General features: G+C 45.7%; 1 protein-coding gene across 1 annotated transcript in view; it reads left to right on the forward strand.

Annotated features, from left to right (window-relative positions):
* FEV (FEV transcription factor, ETS family member) overlaps window positions 1-25,562 on the forward strand; it is a 38,934-nt gene extending 13,372 nt beyond the window's left edge. Inside the window, exons 3-4 of the mRNA XM_040441536.1 lie at window positions 6,107-6,178; window positions 24,617-25,562. Coding sequence (XP_040297470.1) covers window positions 6,107-6,178; window positions 24,617-25,152 — 608 coding nt within the window. The 3' untranslated portion in view covers window positions 25,153-25,562. The remainder of the gene's footprint in view (window positions 1-6,106; window positions 6,179-24,616) is intronic.
* The last annotated feature ends 797 nt before the right edge of the window (window positions 25,563-26,359 follow it).

A 26,359-nucleotide genomic window follows, 5' to 3' on the forward strand; every position in this document is an offset into this window, starting at 1 on the left:
ATTTAGGCCTATTACTAGTACAGGCCGCCTTCCCCGATTTCAGCCAGTAGAATTGCTGGACCATAGAAGTCCAATGGATATGCGGACAATGGAGAGCGCGAAACCACAACCAAGGTAGAAGTAAATTCAGTTTATTCCTGGACTTCTATGGTCCAGCAATTCTACAGTTCCTACATCCACCCGATTGGCAGTTTGGCCCGACCTAAGGGTGACTGGACAAGTCCGGCTGCAGCAACCAACTCCTATTTTTTCTCAGCCCTCACTGTGGTTGCACCCAATTTGGTGCAACCCCAACAGGTGAGCAAATTACCTCCCTTAAGTGAAGGAAATCAGTACTTTACATATTCACCCTATGAGCGCCTTTCTCTCTTTGTTGCCAATAAATGCCGATTTCAGATTTCAGCCAGTGGAAGGCGGACTGGGCGGGGAAGCTCCTGGTTTTAGCGCTCCCAGGTGCCATGGTCACACTTGACCATGGCATTTGAGGGGTTAAATGTCCATGATTGGCAGACATTAGCCCCAGATCTCTGCTGTGTAAAACGGCAAAAACCCGGCGGTTTTGGCTCCCGATGCGCTCGTAAATTGACTTGCGGATCTGGAAAGGGTTAAACCAGGCATACTGCTTGGTAGCATGATGCTGATTAACATACGGATAAAAGGAGGGTATCCTTATTTATTCATATGTAAATTAGCAAGTTGGCACGCCAGGGAAGAGGATGGGGGGGCAGGTGCCGAATCCTTGGAGCACTGCTTTTATAAGGCTACTTTCATACCAGCGTTTTTTCTGGATCCGTCATGGATTAGCAAAAACGCTTCCGTTATTGATAATACAAACGGCTGTATCCTTTATGAATGGATCCGGTTGTATTATTATTGTATATCCGGCATTAAAACCATTGTAAGTCAATGGGCGCCAGATCTGTTTTCTTTTGTGTCCGAGAAAACGGATCCGGCATCCTTGACTTATATTGTGTAGAACAAGATCGGCACTCGCACTGATGAATAATCTCGCGAATGTATTCAGACATCGTGTGTCATGCAGGATCTGTCTTGCTCACCACATCGCGGACTGAAAAACACTGCTTGCAGCGGTTTTCTGTCTGGCATGGGAATGCAAAAATCACAGAAAAAGATAGAAAACATCCTGCACGATATGATAACTGAATATGTTACATGGCAACATTTAGAAGGAAAAAATCATGGAAAACACTAACACAATAGATGCAAACATTATATATATTTTCCAAGGTTTTTTCCTTGGCATCAGAATGCAACCAAACAGAACTGAATACATTCTGGTGACTCCGTTCCATTCAGTTCAGTTTTGTCCCCTTGACAATGAATGGGGACAAATCAGAAGCGTTTTCCTCCGGTATTAAGGTCCTCTGCTGGATTTCAATACCGGAAAAGAAAAACGCAGATGTGAAAGTAGCCTAACACTGCTGTGCTCTGCACGCTTCCACCTCCCCCTGATTAACAGGGCTAGACATTAGCATGCTGAGGGCAGAGCTGTAGTATGTATTAGGTTTCTAAGCAGAGAAAACCTCTATTCTTAACATGGTACAGCTATAGTAAGTAGTGTATATGATATGTACATGCTAGGACACCTGTGCTTAGCATGCTGATGTCTAGCCTTGTCAATCAAGGGGAGGGGGGAGTGTGCAGAGCACGGGGGTGTAACAAAAGCAGTGCTCCAAGCATTCAGCCCCGCCCCTGGTGCTCCAACTTTCTCATTTGCATATGAATAAAAACACATATCTCTGCAGCTTTTTAACTTTCAGACAAAAGAAAAGTATAGTTTTAATCAGCATCAGCATATTTAACCTTACCAGGCAGAGTGCCTGGTTTATTAGGGTTGATCATGCTGACAGAGGCTGTTCAAGGAGACAGTGTCATCAGGCAGTGAGACATCATTTCAATATATTGCATCACATGTTCTGACCTCTAGTGGCCACACAGGCCACACTGCAGTCCAGACCACATCTCGGTTTACAGCCTGTCCTTGAGACTGGGTTCACACCTGAGCGTTTTTACAGCGCGTTCCTGTAAAACGCTCAACAGGCAAAAACCAATGTTTCCCTATGGGCATGGTTCTCACCTGAGCGTTTTACAGCGCGTACGGATGCGCTGTAAAACGCCCTACGCCCCAAGAAGTACAGGAGCTGCTTTGGGGCGTATTGTCGCTCGTTTCCGCCCATAGACTTAAGCGGGCATGTGCCTAAATGGGCGTTTGCTTGTTTCCGCCCATTAAAAACGCCCGATAAAAACGCCTATAAAAAGCGCTTATCGAATACGCTCAGGTGTGAACCCAGCCTCAGCTGAACGTTATCACATTGCAGAGCAGAGATCTCTAACCCATGGCTCTCCAGCTGTTGCAAAACCAGTCTATACACCTTAATGTGGGATTGCTGGGTCCCCCACCAGTCTGCTGAAACATGGGGTCCCTTTACTGCAGCATTGGACACAGCGCCACTCTTCTTCCTGTGGCTCAGTCTGGTACTACAGCTCAGAGTTGTCCTCTGTCATGCCATGCAAAAGGTCATTTCAACCATTTCTACTGTGAGTGACAACCAGTAGGGCCACCATAGCACAAAGCAACCCACCAGCCACAAGAGTTGTCACCCAGCTTTCCAAGACTCCAGCAGCTGACCTTGGTTTGGTGACAATGCATACTGTAAGCAGACAGGACACTGGCGGAGCTACAGGTCCTATGGTTGCCCTGACAGCTCCTACAAAGGTTGTCACCCAGCTTTCCTAGGTTCCTGATGGGCAAAGCCCAGTTATATTGGGATGCTGGGAGTTGATGTCATCATAACCAGGACGAGCTGTCATTCAGGAAGCTGGAGGAGCATCCCTTTGGAAGCCATATTGGATGTCACCCACCCTACAGCCAGTGATGTAACTAGAAATGGCTGCAAATTTTTGAATGAAACCCCCCCCCCCCCCCAAAAAAAATTATAATAATAAAAAAAAATCTTCACAACCCCCAGACCAGGCCCAGCAGCCACTTTGTTTCCTCACATATATATATATATACTGTATGTCATGTCACTTTATATAATACTATTGAGGGGGCCTTGACATTAAAGGGGTATTCCCATCTGAGACAATGGGGGCATATCACTAGGATATGCCCCCATTGTCTGATAGGCGCGGGACCCGCACCTACACCCAGAACGGATCGGGGAAGGTGATGTCTGCAGGACCCTGGGTTTCACTGGGCCCGGACACCACCAAGCGCTCTCCCCATAGGAGTGAATGGGAGCGCACCGCGATTGCGCAGCCACTGATCCCATTCATTTCTATGGGGCCGATGGAAATTTTTGGCGGCCCCATAGAAATGAATAGAGGGCGGCTGCGCAAGCGCAGTGCGCCCTCCACAACTTTCAGGCTTCCTTTTTCAGAGGTGGGACCCGCACCTATAAGACAATGGCAATATGCCCCCATTGTCTGAGATGGGAAAACCCCTTTTAAATCTTTTAGTCCTCCTCCTGGGTGGGCCCCTTCTGAGTTTGGGGCCCCCTGCTCCCATTGTATGCCCCTGTCCACAGCTAAGGGATGCAATGGGTTAAACTCTATATTTTCTATATTTTTGGCACAGAAGATCCCCTCCCCCTCCCTACAGCCCTGCTGCCTGGCATACAGAGGGGGGCCATCACAGGCTGCCACCTTAGCCCTGGCACACAAAGGGTGGGGGAGCTGTTAGTGGCAGGATGGGGGTTGAAGTCTCTCTAACGACAGCTTTATGGCCTGTTCCCGACATGATTCCTCCATCAGGTTGTTGTCTCAGAGTCAATGAAGCATGCTGAGATACCCAAAGATCAATACCAGCCTCATCTCTGACGCTGGCTGCTGTTTGCAAAGAGTTAACGGGCGTAAAATAGGGGGCGGGCGGGGGGCATCACCCGAGTAACTGCAAAGTTTATTAATCCTCAGATGGAGCTGATAAGAGGCGGCCGCTGTGTGTGAACAGGACACAGTCAGATGGCTCTTTAATTAAAAAGAGTTTTGCTCAGGAAATGATGATGGGAGCAGCAGGGAGGGGCCCGGGAGGGTGTAGGGGCCCCATCCTGCAGCATCTCTGCCTGTTGCTTGGAGATTATCTGCCTCCTCTCATCTCTCCCCATTGACTCCTCTGCCTGGTCCTCCTCCAGCATCTAATAACAATAGTCCCGGCATTAAGAACTGGGCTCATCACTGGGTGCGTGGCCCCTGGGTGTCAGTGCTCAGCTCCATGGCTCAGGGCGGAGGATCCCAGCTCCTGCTCAACATGTACCTCACAGGTAGAGGCACCAGGATTGGGGAGGGGGGCTTCAAAAAGTTTGGATTTTGGGGTGAGGGGGGCACCTGAAACTTCTGACATCTGATGGCCCCGACCCCTGGATTATTAGGTTTCTTCTTTTCTTGTATTTTCCGTTACGTTACCTGCCGAGTCTTCTGTGCCATCATCCGTCATGGTCCTTCTCTGCCCCCCAGTAGTTGTCTCTGGTCACCCCCATCCTGATTCCAGCCACAGGACCTTCTCTGGTTTAGTCTTCATCCTACTGACCCCCAGTCCTCATCCTGCTGCCCCCAGTCCTCATCCTGCTGCCCCCAGTCCTCATCCTGCTGCCCCCAGTCCTCATCCTGCTGCCCCCAGTCCTCATCCTGCTGCCTCCCAGTCCTGATCATGCTGCCCCCAGTCCTCATCCTGCTACCCCCAGTCCTCATCCTTCTGCCCCCAGTCCTCATCCTGCTGCCTCCCAGTCCTGATCATGCTGCCCCCAGTCCTCATCCTGCTACCCCCAGTCCTCATCCTGCTGCCCCCCAGTCCTCATCCTGCTTCCCCCAGTCGTCATCCTGCTGCCCCCCAGTCCTCATCCTGCTGCCCCCAGTCCTCAGCCTTCTACCCCCCAGTCCTCATCCTGCTTCCCCCAGTCCTCATCCTGCTGCCCCCAGTCCTCATCCTGCTGCCCCAGTCCTGATCCTGCTACCCCCAGTCCTCAGCCTTCTACCCCTAGTCTTCATCCTGCTGCCCCCAGTCCTCATCCTGCTGCCCCCAGTCCTCATCCTGCTACCCCCAGTCCTCATCCTGCTGCCCCAGTCCTCATCCTGCTACCCCCAGTCCTGATCCCTCCAGCAGATCGTTATAGATCTGTCACTCAGCCGCCCAGTATCTCAGACACCCCAATACCCGCTGTCCCCGAGAGACCTGCACCCCATTATACCCCCCTCACAGACCTGACACCCCAACCTCCTTAATCCCAGAAGACACCCCATTATATGACAACCCTCTAACCCCTTATTCTCCATATCTGACACCCCACTTTCCACTATGTCTAATTAAAGTCTGACACCCTGGTATCTTTATTCTCTGATAGACCCGACACCCTGCTCCTCATTCTCTCAATTTCCGACAACCCTCTATGCTCCTCTTCTCCATATCTGACACCCCGCTTTCCTCTTTGTCTCGTTATTACCTGACACCCCAGTAACTTCACTCTCTGATGGCCCCGATACCCATATCCTCCCGGTCCTGTCCTCTCCCTTCCTCCAGTTCCTCTCCCGCCGCCGACTCCTTATAACTTCCCTGTGAAGTCGGATTTCCTTTTTCCTGGACGCGTTTCCTGGCGTCTCCCCTTACACTCTCAGCCTGAGCATAGGAACACCCACAAACCAGAGGGACACCCACAAACTACTGGGGCACCCACAAACCAGAGGGACACCCACAAACCAGAGGGACACCCACAAACTACTGGGGCACCCACAAATCAGAGGGACACCCACAAACCAGATGTCACCCACAAACTACTGGGGCACCCACAAACTACTGGGGCACCCACACAAACCAGTGGGACACCCACAAACCATAGAAACACCTTATAGACACCTACTTACCAGGGGCACCTCCATACTAGATGACTCTTTACAACCCCCTGCAACACCCACAAACAGATCACAAAAACAAGGGCAAACGGCTGAGAGACCCCAAACTACAGGGAGCCCAGTAATATGGGGGTCCCTCACAGACTGCAGGGTAGCGGACAGAATTAGGGGTGCTGTTGGGGTCCGGAGGGACCCGCGGATCTTTCTTCCACATAATAAACTCGATGTTTCTTGGCATCAGATCCTGTAGGTGAAAGTTTCCTGAAGGAAAAGACTCAGAGCTGGAGGCCATTCTCTGCCGGGGTCCAGAAAGGTGAGAACAGAAATGTCTCAGGAGGTTTCTATGGAATTCATGTTATTAATAATTTATTAATAATCATTTCTTCCTGAATATAATAATCTTATAATATATGTCTATAATGCAACATACATGGGGGGACAAAAAGAGACAGGTATCGGGACATTGTCAGTTATGAGAAATGTAGCAGGATGAGTCGGGAGTCGGGACTGAGACGAACTACCATATTTTTTTGTCCTTCATTTGTAATTTTATTATTTTGAAATTGAAAGTGATATGTGCAGAGGGAGAAATCTGGACGAAGTTTTGTGTCAGAGCTTTAGAAATATTCTGGAATTCACTTTATGTATGAAAGGCAAGTATCTCAGGGATTATTCAGACTGAATTATGGGTTCTGGGCACCTGCGGCCAAAATACTGTAATATTATAAACTGCTTCTCATTAAATGTTGTTATTGTTAACAATATCATTAATAGTAATAATCATTATTTGACTGTTCAGATATTCCATCAGTGTATTCCTTTACCACAATGTAACAGATTCCGCACTTAAAATATTATTGACGGTAACATTGTAACTGCGTCAGTGGCTGATTCTACACAGGACAGCAACGGATAATGTTATCATATTGTGAGGCTGCTAGGAATGATTAGTCAGTATTTTATATTTATATAAATGTTATTTTTTTTACATAAATGAATAAATGAAACAAAAATTCAATAAATATAACTTAACATAATTATTTTATTATTACTACTATTAGTTGCAACTATCATTATTGAATGTTTAAAGATTATTTAAAGAACTGGGAATTGCAGTTAACAAATACTCCCTGCTGAAAACTGAGTAGCAGATATATATATATATATATATATATATATATATATATATATATATATATATATAATATTAACAGGCACTCTATCATCAGGAATTGCATCAAATGCAGATATTTATTAAGTTTCAAATCAATGATCACAATGTAAAAAGGTAAATAATATAAAAGAATAATAATGATACATTTATTATACAAAAATCAGATGTGTATTAGTCTGTCCACCTATATGGGCTACTGGTGCCATGTCACATTATATATATATATATATATATATATATATATATATATATATATATATATATTTCTAGTCAGATACATGCAGTATTAGGTAAAGGTATATTCATACAGTTTTATATACAGATATATAAATTATATATACACACACTGGTAAATATATAGTGGATAGATAATACAAAGATGATAGATGCATGCATAGATAGGAAGATCGATTGATACAATATAGATTAATAGAATATAGATAAATAGATAGATGATAGATAGAGAGATAGATGATAGATAGAAAGAGAGAGAGATAGATAAAATCTAGATTAATAGAATATAGATAGATAGATAGACAGACTTTAGATAGGTACATAGATAGTATACATAGTTTATGTTTCGCTCTTTACAGGTTATTGTATCATTTTCTCTCCGATAGATTATATGAATGTGATGAATATCAGGTCTCCATGATGGTCTCTGCTCTCTGTACAGATAATTACATCCTGCATAGTGTAGATGTATATTGGATGGTGTAGATGTAGATGACTGCAGGTTCTTTCCAGTTCCAGCATTGACAGCAAGTACCATGGAAATGCTGGGGGGATCTGCAGAGAGAAGTCACAGAAATGTAATGGGGATAATATTAATATCTGATACTTCTGTACGATTATTGTTGGTGAAATTAAAGGCAACAGATAACAGCCCCCATGCAGTATTATTACCCAGACCCCCTGTAACCTGAGTTATGGGCTTCATTCTATTAGATGCCTGGATTAGAAGCAGATGTTTAAAGGAAATAATTCTGCTCCATTATATTCCAATTTGGCAAAATATCTCAATAGAAATGTCAGGTTAGGAGGATTTGAGTCCCAAGAATCTTTGCAATCACCCCTCTAGTTATTCCTAAATCCTCACAAAGTCCCACATCCAAATATCAAAACCACAGAGGTCACTGAAGAATTTGTCGCAGACTTGGAGTCTTTATTTGTATCAAACCATTTCTAAAAGAGTAAAAATCGAAATCTAAATTCCAGGCATGCTGATGGATTTTCATCACTGACTTTACTGTGTGACTTCACACATTAGTCATTTCTCTGTGGTGACATCACAGAAGCATGCCCTATTTTGTCCATGATTATGGGTCCGTCATGGGTCCATGAAAACCACCGACACAACATGGATGCCATCCGGGTTCTGTCAGTAGTTTTCATGGTCAGTTAGCAGGAGATGCTCTGGAAACTATCAAAAACAGACACAGGGACAAACACGGATCCTTCACCGACATCTTCACGGATGAACCACTGACCATCTTGTTATGGCCTCATGCACACGAACGTATTTTCTTTTTGTGTCAGTTCAGTTTTTTTGCAGACCGCATGCGGAAAAACAGAAGTGACTCTGTGTGCCTTTCCGTATGTCTGTTCTGCAAAAAAACAACAACATGTCCTATTATTGTCCACATTACTGACGAGGATAGGACTGTTCTATTAGGGGCCGGCTGTTCCGTAAAATACAGAATGCACATGGACGTCATCCCTATTTTTTGCGGATCCATTTTTCGCGGACCGCAAAATACATACGGTCGTGTGCATGAGGCCTATGGATGTTATCCCGTACATGGACGTTAAAGGAGACACAGATTTCATCCTAGATTTTAGTGTGTATTCCTAGACTGGTTCACAGACGTAATAGTTCCACGATGTGTCAACATGCAGCTCTTCCCTGTGATACACTTAAGTCATTTTACATTATTTAGCAGTACATGCTGCATAGTATTAAAGGGAACCTGTCATCATAAAAAGGCAGTGCAATCTGCAGGCAGCGTGTTATAGAGCAGGAGGAGCAGATGATATGTAGGTTTATGGGGAAAAAGATTCCGTCATTTATTTAACGGAGTCTGTCATTTATTCATGTAAATTCCTGCTCATTATGGGCTATGGAGTCAAGGAGGCGGTCCTATCAGTGATTGACAGCTATCTCTGTATACACATTCAATTGTGTATACACCATACAGTATATATACACACACTGTATGGTGGTATATAGACGTTGTGTGGTAGTATAAATTGAGGCAGGATGTACAAGTAGTTTTTTAGGCATAGTGAGGAAGTATTATTTTAGGTTCGGTGTGGTAGTATTATTTTAGGCATGTATGGTAGTATTTTCTAAGCATGGTTTATAGTATTATTTTAGGCACAGTGTAATATAATAATTCTAGGCACAGTGTAGTAGCATTATTTTAGGCACTGTATAGTAGTAATATTTTAGGTACAGTGTGGTAGTATTATTTTAGGCACAGTGTAGTATTATTTAGGTATGGTATAATAGTATTATTTTAGATATGGTGTAGCAGTATTATTTTATGAATGGTACAGTAGTATTGTATTAAGCACGGTGTAGCAGTATTATTTTAGGCATATTGTAGTATTATTTTAGGTATGGTATAATAGTATTATTTTAGATATGGTGTAGCAGTATTATTTTATGAATGGTACAGTAGTATTGTATTAAGCACGGTGTAGCAGTATTATTTTAGGCACAGTGTAGTAGTATTATTTTAAACATCAGAGGAGCGGAGGAGAACAGGAAACAATAGCAGTGCAACAAAGGTACAGATGTGTTGGTAGGATTGGAGTATTTTTATTTATTTAAGTTGTGAAAGGTGATGCGTTTTGGGATTAGAATGCCCTTTGTCAGACCAGAACAACATTGATACCTGCAGGTAAGTGTACAGAATTTAAACATAGAATTTGGCAATAAAAGCAGGAGGGAGGGAATATGCAAATGTTGAACAGGTAAATATTTAAATAGTTAATAATTATAATACATACATGAATAAATAATTCATTCAAACAATAAATAGTATCAATGGATAATTGTACAAAATGTCAATTCATTGGAACAATAAAATACAGTATTTAAACGGGACACATGATTAACTTAGGCCCCTTTCACACGGGCGAGTTTTCCACGCGGGTGCAATGCGTGAGGTGAACGCATTGCACCCGCACTGAATCCGGACCCATTAATTTCTATAGGGCATGCTATATTTTTAGGACATGTTATATTTTTTTAGCGGGGCCGCGGAACGGAGCCACGGATGCGGACAGCACACGGAGTGCTGTCCGCATCTTTTGCGGCCCCATTGAAATGAATGGGTTTGCATCCGAGCCGCCAAAATGTCCGATGCGGACCCAAACAACGGTCGTGTCCATGAGGCCCTATCCCCATGCATTCTGAATGGAGAGAAATCCGTTCAGGATGCATCAGGATGTCTTCAGTTCAGTCTTTTTAACTGATCAGGACAAAGATAATACCGCAGCATGCTGCAGTTTTATCTCCGGCCAAAAAGACTTACCTGAATGTCAGATCCGGCATTTTTTTCCATAGGAATGTATTAGTGCCGACTCCGGCATTCAAAATACCGGAATGCCGGATCTGTCATTCCGGTCAATGCATTTGTAAGATGGATCAGGATGCTGATCAGTCTTACAAATGCCATCAGTTGGCATACGTTTTGCCGGATCCAGCAGGCAGTTCGGGCGATGGAACTGCTTACCGGATCACTCTGCCGCAAGTGTGAAAGTAGCCTAATATGCTAACTATTCTATATAGTACTGACAGAGTAACCATATTAGTAAGTTAATCATGTGTAATCTTCATCTACTATATTTTATTGTCCCAATGAATTGACATTTTTTACCATTATCCATTGATAATATTTATTGTTTGAATGAATTTTTAGTTATTAATTTATGTAATACAATTATTAACTATTTAATTATTTACCTGTTTCTCATTTGCATTTTCCCTCCCTGCTGCTTTTTCTGCCATATTGTATGTTTAAATTCTGTATACTTACCTGCATGTATCTTTCTAGTTCTGGTCCCAAAATGTGTTACCTGTCACAACTTAAAAAAATAAAAATACTTCAATCATACCAACACATCTGTACTTACTTCATTCGCTCTGCTATTGTATCCCATTCTTCTCTCCTCCTCTGATGTTCAGCCTGGCACGCTGCTACATGGAAGGGTAAGGCCTCTTTCACACTTGCGTTGTCCGGATCCGGCGTGTACTCCACTTGCCGGAATTACACGCCGGATCCGGAAAAACGCAAGTGTACTGAAAGCATTTGAAGACGGAACCGTCTTCCAAATGCTTTCAGTGTTACTATGGCACCCAGGACGCTATTAAAGTCCTGGTTGCCATAGTAGGAGCGGGGAGCGGGGGAGCGGTATACTTACAGTCCGTGCGGCTCCCGGGGCGCTCCAGAATGACGTCAGAGCGCCCCATGCGCATGGATGACGTGATCCATGTGATCACATGATCCATGCGCTTGGGGCGCCCTGACGTCACTCTGGAGCGCCCGGGGAGCCGCACGGACGGTAAGTATACTGCTCCCCCGCTCCCCACTGCACTTTACCATGGCTGCCAGGACTTTAGCGTCCCGGCAGCCATGGTAACCACTCTGAAAAAGCTAAATGTCGGCTCCGGCAATGCGCCGAAACGACGTTTAGCTTAAGGCCGGATCCGGATCAATGCCTTTCAATGGGCATTAATTCCGGATCCGGCCTTGCGGCAAGTGTTCCGGATTTTTGGCCGGAGCAAAAAGCGCAGCATGCTGCGGTATTTTCTCCGGCCAAAAAACGTTCCGTTCCGGAACTGAAGACATCCTGATGCATCCTGAACGGATTTCTCTCCATTCAGAATGCATTAGGATAATCCTGATCAGGATTCTTCCGGCATAGAGCCCCGACGACGGAACTCTATGCCGGAAGACAAGAACGCAAGTGTGAAAGAGCCCTAAGCCTGGTGGCACTGATCACACTACAGGCAAATGTGCTCCTAGCGCAACCCCCTAAGGTGAGAAGCTCCACCACAGGCCAGCCTTGCATGAGTCAGGACGATCTTCCCTATGAAGAACCTCTCTCGTTCTCTTTTCTATTCCATTCTGAGCGGATCCTTTTACATTCAGAATGCATTAGGGCAAAACTGATCCATTTTGGACCGCTTGTGAGAGCCCTGAACGGATCTCAGAAATGGAAAGCCAAAACGCCAGTGTGAAAGTAGCCTTAGGCACGGTATAGTAGTATTATTTTAGGCACAGTGTAGTAGTATTATTTTAGGCACAGTGTGGTAGTATTATTTTAGGCACAGTATAGTAGTATTATTTTAGGCACAGTGTAGTAGTATTATTTTAGGCACGGTATAGTAGTATTATTTTAGGCACGGTGTAGTAGTATCGTAGTATTATTTTAGGCATGGTATATTAGTATTATTTTAGACACGGTGTAGTAGTATAGTAGTATTATTTTAGGCACGGTATAGTAGTATTATTTTAGGCACGGTGTAGTAGTATAGTAGTATTATTTTAGGCACAGTGTAGTAGTATTATTTTAGGCACAGTGTAGTAGTATTATTTTAGGCACGGTGCAGTAGTATAGTAGTATTATTTTAGGCATGGTATAGTAGTATTATTTTAGGCACGGTGTAGTAGTATAGTAGTATTATTTTAGGCGCGGTATAGTAGTATTATTTTAGGCACGGTGTAGTAGTATAGTATTATTATTTTAGGCACGGTATAGTATTATTATTTTAGGCACGTGTAGTAGTATAGTAGTATTATTTTAGGCACGGTGCAGTAGTATAGTAGTATTATTTTAGGCACAGTGTAGTAGTATTATTTTAGGCACAGTGTAGTAGTATTATTTTAGGCACGGTGCAGTAGTATAGTAGTATTATTTTAGGCATGGTATAGTAGTATTATTTTAGGCACGGTGTAGTAGTATAGTAGTATTGTTTTATGCATGGTATAGTAGTATTATTTTAGGCACGGTGTAGTAGTATAGTAGTATTATTTTAGGCATGGTAGAGTAGTATTATTTTAGGCACAGTGTAGTAGTATAGTAGTATTATTTGAGGCATGGTAGAGTAGTATTATTTTAGGCACAGTGTAGTAGTATAGTAGTATTATTTTAGGCACGGTATAGTAGTATTATTTTAGGCACGGTGTAGTAGTATTATTTTAGGCATGATATAGTAGTATTATTTTAGGCACGGTGTAGTAGTATAGTAGTATTATTTTAGGCACGGTATAGTAGTATTATTTTAGGCACGGTGTAGTAGTATAGTAGTATTATTTTAGGCACGGTATAGTAGTATTATTGTAAGCATTGTATAACAGATCACAAATAATGGGTAGCCTTTAGAGTTGAGCGAACCCGAACTGTAAAGTTCGGGTTTGTACCGAACTTTAGGGTTTTCGGCACCCGGACCCGAACCCGAACATTTACGTAAAAGTTCGGGTTCGGGTTCGGTGTTCGGCGATTTTTATGGCGCTTTTTGAAAGGCTGCACAGCAGCCAATCAACAAGCGTCATACTACTTGCCCCAAAAGGCCATCACAGCCATGCCTTCTATTGGCATGGCTGTGATTGGCCAGTGCAGCATGTGACCCAGCCTCTATTTAAGCTGGAGTCACGTAGTGCCGCCCGTCACTCTGCTCGGATTAGTGTAGGGAGAGGCTGCAGCTGCTGTGAGGGAGAGATCAGGGAGAAATCCTATGAAGAACTGGTTTATGTACTCAGCGATCTACAGAAAAAGTGTTTTGTGGGTGCAGAGCACAATTGTTTTAGGCCCTGAGCCAACCACTGCTGAAAATGAACTTTTTTTTCTTCAGTTTGTCAATATCAATACATGATAGGCAGCCATTTTATGCAACGATAGTCAACAGCACAGGATATCTGCAAGTCCAGAAATACTGCTTTTTGGTTACTGGGGTGAAAAACCCCTCTGATATATTGCACATCTGGGATTAGACGTGCATAAGTGACTGTCACATTTAGGCCAGAAATACCGCTGTCATATAGAGTTTTAAAAAAAAATATAGAGTGCAATACCCTACATCAGGGTTTATATTGGCGGTTAATTATTTTTAACAGACTTAACCACTTTTTACTTTGCTTTGTGAACGCTAACTATGAGGCAAACATCTAATAAGGGACGCGGTCATGGTCGTGGTGGAGCCTCTGGTGCAGGGAGAGGAAGTGGCCGTTCTGCCACAGCTACACGTCCTACTGCTCCCTCTTCTGCTGCCGCCTCGGCCTCTTCTGCTGCTGCCGCCGCCTCGGCCTCTTCCTCCGCCTCTGGAGGAACGTTGGCACCTGCCGCCCAGCAAACTTGGGATGTACCACCAACACCACCACCTGCGTCACCAAGCATCTCAACCATGTCACACGGCAGCGTTCAGCTCTCCATCTCACAAACATTTGAGAGAAAGCGTAAATTCCCACCTAGCCACCCTCGATCCCTGGCCCTCAATGCCAGCATTTCTAAACTACTGGCCTATGAAATGCTGTCATTTAGGCTGGTGGACACAGACAGCTTCAAACAGCTCATGTCACTTGCTGTCCCACAGTATGTTGTTCCCAGCCGGCACTACTTCTCCAAGACAGCCGTGCCTTCCCTGCACAACCAAGTATCCGATAAAATCAAGTGTGCACTGCGCATTGCCATCTGTGGCAAGGTCCACCTAACCACAGATACGTGGACCAGTAAGCACGGCCAGGGACGCTATATCTCCCTAACTGCACACTGGGTAAATGTAGTGGCGGCTGGGCCACAGGCGGAGAGCTGTTTGGCGCACGTCCTTCCGCCGCCAAGGATCGCAGGGCAACATTCTTTGCCTCCTGTCTCCTCCTCCTCCTACTCAGCTTCCTCCTCCTCTTCTTCCACCTGCTCATCCAGTCAGCCACACACCTTCACCACCAACTTCAGCACAGCCCGGGGTAAACGTCAGCAGGCCATTCTGAAACTCATATGTTTGGGGGACAGGCCCCACACCGCACAGGAGTTGTGGCGGGGTATAGAACAACAGACCGACGAGTGGTTGCTGCCGGTGAGCCTCAAGCCCGGCCTGGTGGTGTGCGATAATGGGCGAAATCTCGTTGCAGCTCTGGGACTAGCCGGTTTGACGCACATCCCTTGCCTGGCGCATGTGCTGAATTTGGTGGTGCAGAAGTTCATTCGCAACTACCCCGACATGTCAGAGCTGCTGCATAAAGTGCGGGCCGTCTGTTTCGCGCTTCCGGCGTTCACACCCTGCCGCTGCTCGCCTGTCTGCGCTACAGCGTAACTTCGGCCTTCCCGCTCACCGCCTCATATGCGACGTACCCACCAGGTGGAACTCCACCTTGCATATGCTGGACAGACTGTGCGAGCAGCAGCAGGCCATAGTGGAGTTTCAGCTGCAGCACGCACGGGTCAGACCCACTTCCCCACCAATGACTGGGCCTCCATGCGAGACCTGTGTGCCCTGTTGCGCTGTTTCGAGTACTCCACCAACATGGCCAGTGGCGATGACGCCGTTATCAGCGTTACAATACCACTTCTATGTCTCCTTGAGAAAACACTTAGGGCGATGATGGAAGAGGATGTGGCCCAGGAGGAAGAGGAGGAAGAGGGGTAATTTTTAGCACTTTCAGGCCAGTCTTTTAGAAGTGGCTCAGAAAGAGGATTTTTGCAACAGCAGAGGCCAGGTACAAAGGTACAAATTTGGCCAGCCAGGGCCCACTACTGGAGGACGAGGAGGAGGAGGATGAGGAGGAGGATTGGGCTGAAGCATGTTCACAGCGGGGTGGTATCCAACGCAGCTCGGGCCCATCACTGGTGCGTGGCTGGGGGGATACGGAGGACGCAGACGATACGCCTCCCACAGAGGACAGCTTGTCCTTACCTCTGGGCAGCCTGGCACACATGAGCGACTACATGCTGCAGTGCCTGCGCAACGACAGCAGAGTTGCCCACATTTTAACGTGTGCGGACTACTGGGCTGCCACCCTGCTGGATCCCCGGTACAAAGACAATGTGGCGTCCTTAATTCCCTCACTGGAGCGTGATCGGAAGATGCGCGACTACAGGCGCACGCTGGTAGACGCGCTCCTGAGAACATTCCCGGCTGACGCCAGGGGACAAGTGGAAGCGCAAGGCGAAGGCAGAGGAGGAGCAAGAGGTCGCCAACGCAGCTGTGTCAGCGCCAGCTCCTCAGAAGGCAGGGTTAGCATGGCAGAGATGTGGAAAAGCTTTGTCACCTCGCCGCAACCACCAGCCCCAACTGCTGATATGGAGCGTGTTAGCAGGAGGCAGCATTTGAACAACATGGTGGAACAGTACCTGTGCACACCCCTCCACGTACTGAATGACGGGTCTGCCCCATTCAACTTCTGGGTCTCCAAACTGTCCACATGGCCAGAGCTAGCCCTGTACGCCTTGGAGGTGCTGGCCTGCCCTGCAGCCAGTGTATTATCTGAACGTGTATTCAGCACGGCAGGAGGCGTCAATACAGACAAACGCAGCCGCCTGTCCACAGCCAACGTGGACAAGCTCACGTTCATTAAAATGAACCGGGCTTGGATCCCACAGGACCTGTCCATCCCTTGTGCAGAATAGACATTTATACCACCATCAAACATACATTCTTGTACTCAAGTCAAGTGCAATGATTCTTTGTTTTCTTTTTTTTTATTTGTCCCAATATTTTGGGGGCTTCCTACCCCAATAAAAAATAAACATTGTTGGCTGCCTCCTCCTCCTCCATTGCTGCCTCCACCTACAACCCCACATTCACCACCTCCTTCTCTGAGTTGCAGGTTAATCATTTGTAATTTTTAGTTATTTTATTTCATTTTAAGTTATTTCCCTATCCACCTTTGTTTGCAGAGCAGTTGCCATGCTCTTAAGCACATTTTACTGCCTTTTACATCCCTCTAGCCTTTCCAAGGACTATTTTAGAGCCATTTTAATTAAAAAAAAAGGGCCAATTTTAGTGCCCTAAATTGAAAAAAATCTTATTTTCAATTGTCGGGTGACATTTTACCATTTTTGGCGTATACAAACCCCTGCTGAGCCTGGGTGACAGGGGCCTAAATCTCTCAAAATCCTCTGTTCTATTGCTGGGTGACAAGATCCCCCTTTTGCCGTGAATGAACCCCTGCTCTGCATTGCTGACAGGGAACTAAAGTTAGTGAAAACATCTGTTACTGATCAGAAGATGCGCGACTACAAGCGCACGCTGATGATGGCATTCCCACCTGACAGCGGGGGCACAGTGGAAGCACAAGGCGAAGGCAGAGGAGGAGGAAGAGGTCGCCAACGCAGCCCGGGCACCGCCAGCACCTGAGAAGGCAGGGTTAGCATGGCCCAAATGTGGAGAAGCTTTGTCAGCCTTGGAGGTGCTGCCCTGCCCTGCAGCCAGTGTATAGTGTGAACGTGTGGTTAGCACGGCAGAGAGCGTTATCACAGGCCGCAGCCAATGTGGACAAGCTTACGTTTATTATAATGAACCAGGCATGGATCCCACAGGACTTGTCCGTACCTTGTGCAGAATAGACATTTATACCAGCCTCAACCATCCAGTCTTGTACTCAAGTGCACTTATTCTTTGTTTTATTTTGTTATATGTCCCAATATTTTGGGGGATACCCCAATTTAAAAATAAAAAAATAACACAAATCAGTGTTGGCTACATATTCCTCCTTCACCGCCGATTCCACCTACACCACCACGTCAACCTACACCGCCACATCCACCCATCCACCGCCTCCTCAACCTCCTACTCCTAGATCCAGATTGTTATTTTTAATTTTTCTGTATTTTATGTTATTTTAAGTCATTTCCCTATCCACATTTGTTTGCAGAACAGTTGCCATGCTCTTAAGCACATTTTGATGCCTTTTGCTGCCCTCTAGCCCTTTCCAGGACTATTTTAAAGCCATTTTAGTGCCCAAAAGTTCGGGTCCCCATTGACTTCAATTGGGTTTGGGTTCGGGGTCAAGTTCGGGTCAAGTTCGGGTCCCAAACCCAAACTTTTTTTTCAAGTTTGGCCGAAAACTGCCGAACCCGAACATACAGGTGTCCACTCAACTCTACAGTAGTAGCCTTTAACCACCTCCGGACCGCCTAACGCAGGATCGCGTTCCGGAGGTGGCAGCGCTGCGCAGAGTCACGCATATACGCGTCATCTCGCAAGACGCGAGATTTCGCTCCAAGCTGGCCCGCGCATGCGCATCGCGGGCCGGCAAAAGTTAAAGAAGAAGTTCGTCACCAGCCTGCCAGAAACGATCATTGGCTGGCAGGCTGGCGATTTTTAAAAAATCCAATCACAAGCCATATAACAGATCATATTAGTAAATATGATCTGTTATATGGCTTGTCTGCTCCTGTGCTGGTCCTTTTCGTCGGTTGGATCCAGCACAGGAGCAGACTGAACTGTGAGTACACCAACACTACACCTTAGCCCCAGATCACCCCCCTGCACCCCAATTAACCCTTTGATCACCCCTTTGATCGCCCCTGTCAATCACTAGTGAAAGACAAAAAGTGATCAGTGTAAACTGTCACTTTTTTTTTTCACTAGTATTGGCTGTTAGGTTTTAGGGATAGTTTAGGCCCCTTGGTTAGGTAGTTTAGCGTCAGTTAGCGCCCAGCCCACCGCACCGCAGTCACTTTTATTCGCTGATTAGTGTATCGCTAATCAGCATTTGTACTTTTATAGTATCTGTAAGTGATCAAAACTGATCACGGTCAGATCTATAATAGTATTAGTGTCACTTTAGTTCGCCCTCCACCCAAAACGCAGTGTTTGCCCGATCAGGCCTGATCGTTCGCCCACACGTGCGTTCACCCACGCCCGCCCCACCGCAGTGACAAAAATATATATTTTTTGATCACTGCACATTCACTTTACACGCACTGCGGCGATAAAAAAATCAGTTTTGATATTTTTTATCAACCGCAGCAGCCTCCGGTACTTCGCTAGCCTCCCCTTTGTAAGACAGGCTTGCTTTTTTTCTTGGGTAGTCTCAGGGAATACCCCTAAATTTAGTAGTCCAAAATGTCAAACAGGGGGTATTCTTCTGAAGAGGCCTACAGGATTCTGACCCAGTCGGATGAGGAGTGGGAACCCTCATCTGACGAATCTAGCGGGTCAGAATATGAACCTGTAGAGAGCAGTGGCAGTCTGACCCAAAGTTCGGACGAGGAGGTTGAGGTCCCTGGCAGCACCAGGCGTAACCGGCCCCATGTCGCTAGACCACAGGTTGCGCAGGATCCGCTTCAAGAGCAGCAGAGTGGGGCTGTCGCTGCCGGATCACGTGGTGAGGCATACACCAGCAGCGCAGCCCTCCCTGGACCTAGTACCAGCACTGCCGTACAACATGGTGACGTGGCGAGCACCAGAAGGGCAGTTGAAGCTGGTACGGTGGCACGTGCAGTAGTTACCCCGTCGCAGCCACCGCACAGACAGGCCCGTAGAGCCCCTAGAATCCCTGAGGTGCTGGCAAACCCTGATTGGCAGTCACCAACTTCAGCCGCACCAGTAGTTCCCCCCTTCACCGCCCAGTCTGGAGTTCGGGTTGAGACGGCTCATATCGGTTCGGCCCTGGGATTTTTTGAGCTGTTCTTGACTGCGGAGCTCTTGGACTTAGTCGTGGCAGAGACAAACCGGTATGCCACACAATTTATAACCGCAAACCCGGGAAGCTATTATGCCCAGCCTTTCCGGTGGAAACCAGTCCAAGTTTCCGAACTTAAAATTTTTCTGGGCCTTCTCCTCAACATGGGCCTGACAAAAAAGCATGAATTGCGGTCATATTGGTCCACGCACCCGATTCATCACATGCCCATGTTCTCTGCTGCTATGTCCAGGACACGATTTGAGGCCATCCTCCGTTTCCTGCATTTTAGCGACAACACCACCTCCCGTCCCAGAGGCCACCCAGCTTTTGACCGGATCCACAAAATTCGGCCCCTCATAGACCATTTCAACCAGAAATTTGCAGATTTGTATACCCCTGAGCAAAACATCTGCGTAGACGAGTCCCTAATACATTTTACCGGGCGCCTTGGCTTCAAACAATACATCCCAAGCAAGCGTGCCCGGTATGGGGTCAAATTGTATAAGCTCTGTGAAAGGGCCACAGGCTATACTCACAAATTTCGGATCTATGAGGGAAAAGATCAGACCCTGGAGCCGGTCGGTTGCCCTGACTACCTGGGGAGCAGTGGGAAGACAGTCTGGGACTTGGTGTCACCCTTATTCGGCAAGGGGTACCATCTTTATGTGGACAATTTCTACACAAGTGTGGCCCTCTTTAGGCATTTGTTTATAGAACGCATTTGCGCCTGTGGCACCGCGCGAACTAGTCGCGTGGGCTTCCCCCAATGGCTTGTAACCACCCGTCTTGCAAGGGGGGAGAGGGCTGCCTTGTGTAACGAAGAACTGCTCGCGGTGAAATGGAGAGACAAGCGTGACGTTTACATGCTCTCCTCCATTCACGCAGACACGACAATCCAAATTGAGCGAGCAACCCGTGTCATTGAAAAGCCCCTCTGTGTCCACAACTATAATGCGCTCATGGGAGGGGTGGACTTCAATGACCAGATGTTGTCTCCGTATTTAGTTTCCCGCAGAACCAGACGCTGGTATAAGAAGGTGTCTGTATATTTAATTCAATTGGCTGCATATAATAGTTTTGTTCTCTACAGTAAGGCTGGGAGAACACGATCTTTCCTCAAATTCCAGGAAGAGATCATCGAGAACCTCCTTTACCCAGGAGGTTCCGTGGCCCCATCCACCAGTGTAGTTAGCCGTCTACACGAGCGACATTTCCCCAGTGTCGTTCCTGGTACCTCAACCCAACCGTCACCCCGAAAAAGATGTGGAATAAGGCGTGACACCCGCTATTTCTGTCCTGACTGTCCTGACCACCCTGCCCTATGCAAAAAAGTGTCACACATGTGGTATCTCTGTATTCAGGAGAAGTTGAGGAATGTGTTTTGGGGTTTCTTTTTACATATACCCATGCTGGGTGAGAGAAATATCTTGGTCAAATGCCAACTTTGTATAAAAAAATGGGAAAAGTTGTCTTTTGCCAAGATATTTCTCTCACCCAGCATGGGTATATGTAAAATGACACCCCAAAACACATTCCCCAACTTCTCCTGAGTACGGAGATACCAGATGTGTGACACTTTTTTGCAGCCTAGGTGGGCAAAGGGGCCCATATTCCAAAGAGCACCTTTCGGATTTCACTGGTCATTTTTTACAGAATTTGATTTCAAACTCCTTACCACACATTTGGGCCCCTAGAATGCCAGGGCAGTATAACTACCCCACAAGTGACCCCATTTTGGAAAGAAGACACCCCAAGGTATTCCGTGAGGGGCATGGCGAGTTCCTAGAATTTTTTATTTTTTGTCACAAGTTAGTGGAAAATGATGATTTTTAATTTATTTATTTTTTTCATACAAAGTCTCATCTTCCACTAACTTGTGACAAAAAATAAAAACTTCCATGAACTCACTATGCCCATCAGTGAATACCTTGGGGTCTCTTCTTTCCAAAATGGGGTCACTTGTGGGGTAGTTATACTGCCCTGGCATTCTAGGGGCCCAAATGTGTGGTAAGAAGTTTGAAATCAAATTCTGTAAAAACTGACCAGTGAAATCCGAAAGGTGCTCTTTGTAATATGGGCCCCTTTGCCCACCTAGGCTGCAAAAAAGTGTCACACATCTGGTATCTCCGTACTCAGGAGAAGTTGGGGAATGTGTTTTGGGGTGTCATTTTACATATACCCATGCTGGGTGAGAGAAATATCTTGGCAAAAGACAACTTTTCCCATTTTTTTATACAAAGTTGGCATTTGACCAAGATATTTATCTCACCCAGCATGGGTATATGTAAAATGACACCCCAAAACACATTCCCCAACTTCTCCTGAATACAGAGATACCAGATGTGTGACACTTTTTTGCAGCCTAGGTGGGCAAAGGGGCCCATATTCCAAAGAGCACCTTTCGTATTTCACTGGTCATTTTTTACAGAATTTGATTTCAAACTCCTTACCACACATTTGGGCCCCTAGAATGCCAGGGCAGTATAACTACCCCACAAGTGACCCCATTTTGGAAAGAAGACACCCCAAGGTATTCCGTGAGGGGCATGGCGAGTTCCTAGAATGTTTTATTTTTTGTCACAAGTTAGTGGAAAATGATGATTTTTTTTTTTTTTTTTCATACAAAGTCTCATATTCCACTAACTTGTGACAAAAAATAAAAACTTCCATGAACTCACTATGGCCATCAGCGAATACCTTGGGGTCTCTTCTTTCCAAAATGGGGTCACTTGTGGGGTAGTTATACTGCCCTGGCATTCTAGGGGCCCGAATGTGTGGTAAGGAGTTTGAAATCAAATTCTGTAAAAACTGACCAGTGAAATCCGAAAGGTGCTCTTTGTAATATGGGCCCCTTTGCCCACCTAGGCTGCAAAAAAGTGTCACACATCTGGTATCTCTGTATTCAGGAGAAGTTGAGGAATGTGTTTTGGGGTGTCTTTTTACATATACCCATGCTGGGTGAGATAGATATCTTGGTCAAATGCCAACTTTGTATAAAAAAATGGGAAAAGTTGTCCTTTGCCAAGATATTTCTCTCACCCAGCATGGGTATATGTAAAATGACACCCCAAAACACATTGCCCAACTTCTCCTGAGTACAGCGATACCACATGTGTGACACTTTTCTGCAGCCTAGGTGGGCAAAGGGGCCCATATTACAAAGAGCACCTTTCGGATTTCACTGGTCAGTTTTTACAGAATTTGATTTCAAACTCCTTACCACACATTTGGGCCCCTAGAATGCCAGGGCAGTATAACTACCCCACAAGTGACCCCATTTTGGAAAGAAGAGACCCCAAGGTATTTCGTGATGGGCATAGTGAGTTCATAGAACTTTTTATTTTTTGTCACAAGTTAGTGGAATATGAGACTTTGTAAGAAAAAAAAAAAAAAATCATCATTTTCCGCTAACTTGTGACAAAAAATAAAAAGTTCTATGAACTCACTATGCCCATCAGCGAATACCTTAGGGTGTCTACTTTCCGAAATGGGGTCATTTGTGGGGTGTTTGTACTGTCTGGCCATTGTAGAACCTCAGGAAACATGACAGGTGCTCAGAAAGTCAGAGCTGCTTCAAAAAGCGGAAATTCACATTTTTGTACCATAGTTTGTAAACGCTATAACTTTTACCCAAACCATTTTTTTTTACCCAAACATTTTTTTTTTATCAAAGACATGTAGAACAATAAATTTTGAGCAAAATTTATATATGGATCTCGTTTTTTTTTGCAAAATTTTACAACTGAAAGTGAAAAATGTCATTTTTTTGCAAAAAAATCGTTAAATTTCGATTAATAACAAAAAAAGTAAAAATGTCAGCAGCAATGAAATACCACCAAATGAAAGCTCTATTAGTGAGAAGAAAAGGAGGTAAAATTCATTTGGGTGGTAAGTTGCATGACCGAGCAATAAACGGTGAAAGTAGTGTAGGTCAGAAGTGTAAAAAGTGGCCTGGTCTTTCAGGGTGTTTAAGCACTGGGGGCTGAGGTGGTTAAAACTTAACATTTAATAATATAGTTTAAAAATAGGCCCATAATGTTACAAGAATTATATTGCATTGAAAACAACTGCTAGCTGCAAAATTATTTCCTCATACAAGACAACCCAATCTAGAGATAGTAGTATGTTATAGTTTGAGAGGAAAAAATAGGCAGAGGGACACAATGCTGGGTCTCTTACCCTAGGTGTCCTTAATTCTGCCTATATATAAAACCTCACTTTCAAGCCCTAAAACATCCCTCTTGTCCGTTTTTGACTGCCCAGCTTTGTCAGACAGATGTGAACAGGGTCAATTCACCCCTGACGCTGCTGAATATCAGAAAAATAATCACCTTGACATATACAACTTGTGCAACTGGCTGTTCCTGCCTAGCTTCATCAGACAGATATAGAGTCACACCGACGCCCTATAATACACAAACAAATGTCCCGACGCGTTTCATCGGCATCTGCCAACTCCTCAGGGGACGAGTATGCTGTTGTGGTACAAGATCATTGTTCAGAGAAAGGTGGTGCGGGCGTCCTCCATGGCGTCCTGCGTGTGGCAGTGATCTTGTGCCATCTGACTATCGCTCTGAGCATTTGTGCATACTATATACTATATACACTGTAGTACCATTATACCAACACTATATGGTCATTTTTTAAGTACAATATGGTAGTATTATTCAGCCATTATTCTGATCCATTCTTTATAAGCCAAGTTCAGATCTGCTGCATTTATACTTATGATCTGCACCTAGAAGTTGGAAATACCTGCACATTTCCAGTGTTCCTTGTAGTAACGTACGTCTATAATACATATATCCTGTACATGTACTTCAAGTTTTTTCCCCTGTTTTTTTCCTGGACGGGCCCATTCAGAGCTTCACTATGGGGCCCTATGATTTCTGTGCCCATCCTTACTGGTAGATCTGACCTGTATCCGTCTCTCCTGCAGGCAGCGGACAGATCCAGCTGTGGCAGTTCCTCCTAGAGCTCCTGTCTGACCACTCCAATGCCAACTGCATCGCCTGGGAAGGCACCAATGGAGAATTCAAGCTGACTGATCCAGATGAGGTTGCCAGACGCTGGGGGGAGAGGAAAAGCAAACCAAACATGAACTATGACAAGCTGAGCCGAGCCCTGCGCTACTACTACGACAAGAACATCATGGCCAAGGTCCATGGCAAGAGATATGCCTATAAGTTTGACTTCCATGGCTTGGCACAGGTGTGCCAGTCTGCACCCAGCACTGAACAGTCTCTCTACAAGTTCCAGAGCAATCTGCCACACTTACCCTTCCCTGGCCTCTCCAAGCTGAACCTCATGACTTCTGGGGTCTCACCAGCTGGATTCTCATACTGGCCTGGCACCCCCTCAGCTCTGTACCCCAGTCACAGCCTGCAGCCTGCCCCTGGCGGGTTTGGCACAATGTCCACCTCTCACCTTAGCTCCATGAACAGTGTGGGCAACATGAGTGTGCATTACCATTAACTCCCTGTTTGCCAGATACTGGTGAGGATCGGGCCATCGTCCAAAATCTTTCAAAATAAGTGCACAGGTCACCAGTCAGTCATGTTAAGTCAATCACTTGTGGAAAGCCCAATAACAGCAGCTATGTGAATATGATTGACGTGCATCTGTCAGATCTCTGTTTGAGGGCAAGATGGGATAGAGGGGGATGGGTTGAGCTCATGGATACATCACTTTCTATTAGTATGTTCATGTAAAAAGCTGTTAACTGCTGCCAGGACTCACAGATAAAGCCTATGAGAACCTGTTAGAGAAGCAAGACTCACAGGCTTTATCTATGAGTAGACAGGAGAAGGACTCACAGGCTTTCTCTATGAGTAGACAGGAGAACAAGGACTCACAGGCTTTCTCTATGAAGAGGCAGGAGAAGCAAGACTCACAGGCTTTCTCTATAAATAGACAAGGGAAGCAGGACTCACAGGCTTTCCTTATGATGATGCAGCAGAAGAAAGACTCACAGGCTCTATGGAGAGGCAGGGGAAGCAGGATTCACAGGCTTTCTCTATGAAGAGGCAGGGGAAGCAGGACTCACAGGCTCTCTCTATGAAGTGGCAGGGGAAGCAGGATTCACAGGCTTTCTCTATGAAGAGGCAGGGGAAGCAGGACACACAGGCTTTCTCTATGAAGTGGCAGGGGAAGCAGGATTCACAGGCTTTCTCTATGAAGAGGCAGGGGAAGCAGGACACACAGGCTTTCTCTATGAAGTGGCAGGGGAAGAAGGTCTCATAGGCTTTCTCTATAATGAGGAAGGGGAGCAGGACTCACAGGCTTTCCTTATGATGATGCAGCAGAAGAAAGACTCACAGGCTCTATGAAGAGGCAGGGGAAGCAGGACTCACAGGCTTTCACTATGAAGAGGTAGGGAAATAGGACTCAGGCTTTCTTTTTGAGAAGGCAGGGGATGCAGGACTCACAGGCTTTATGAAGAGGCAGGGGAAGTAGGACTCACAGACATTCTCTATGAAGAGGCAGGGGAACGAGGACACACAGGCTTTCTCTATGAAGTGGCAGGGGAAGAAGGACTCATAGGCTTTCTCTATAATGAGGAAGGGGAGCAGGACTCACAGGCTATATGAGTAGTCAGGAGAAGCAAGACTCACAGGCTTTCCCTATAGTGATGTAGCAGAAACAGTACTCACAGGCTCTATGAAGAGGCAGAAGAAGCAGG

Source organism: Bufo bufo, chromosome 7 (genome assembly GCF_905171765.1).
Source record: "Bufo bufo chromosome 7, aBufBuf1.1, whole genome shotgun sequence".
Lineage (NCBI taxonomy): Eukaryota > Metazoa > Chordata > Amphibia > Anura > Bufonidae > Bufo > Bufo bufo.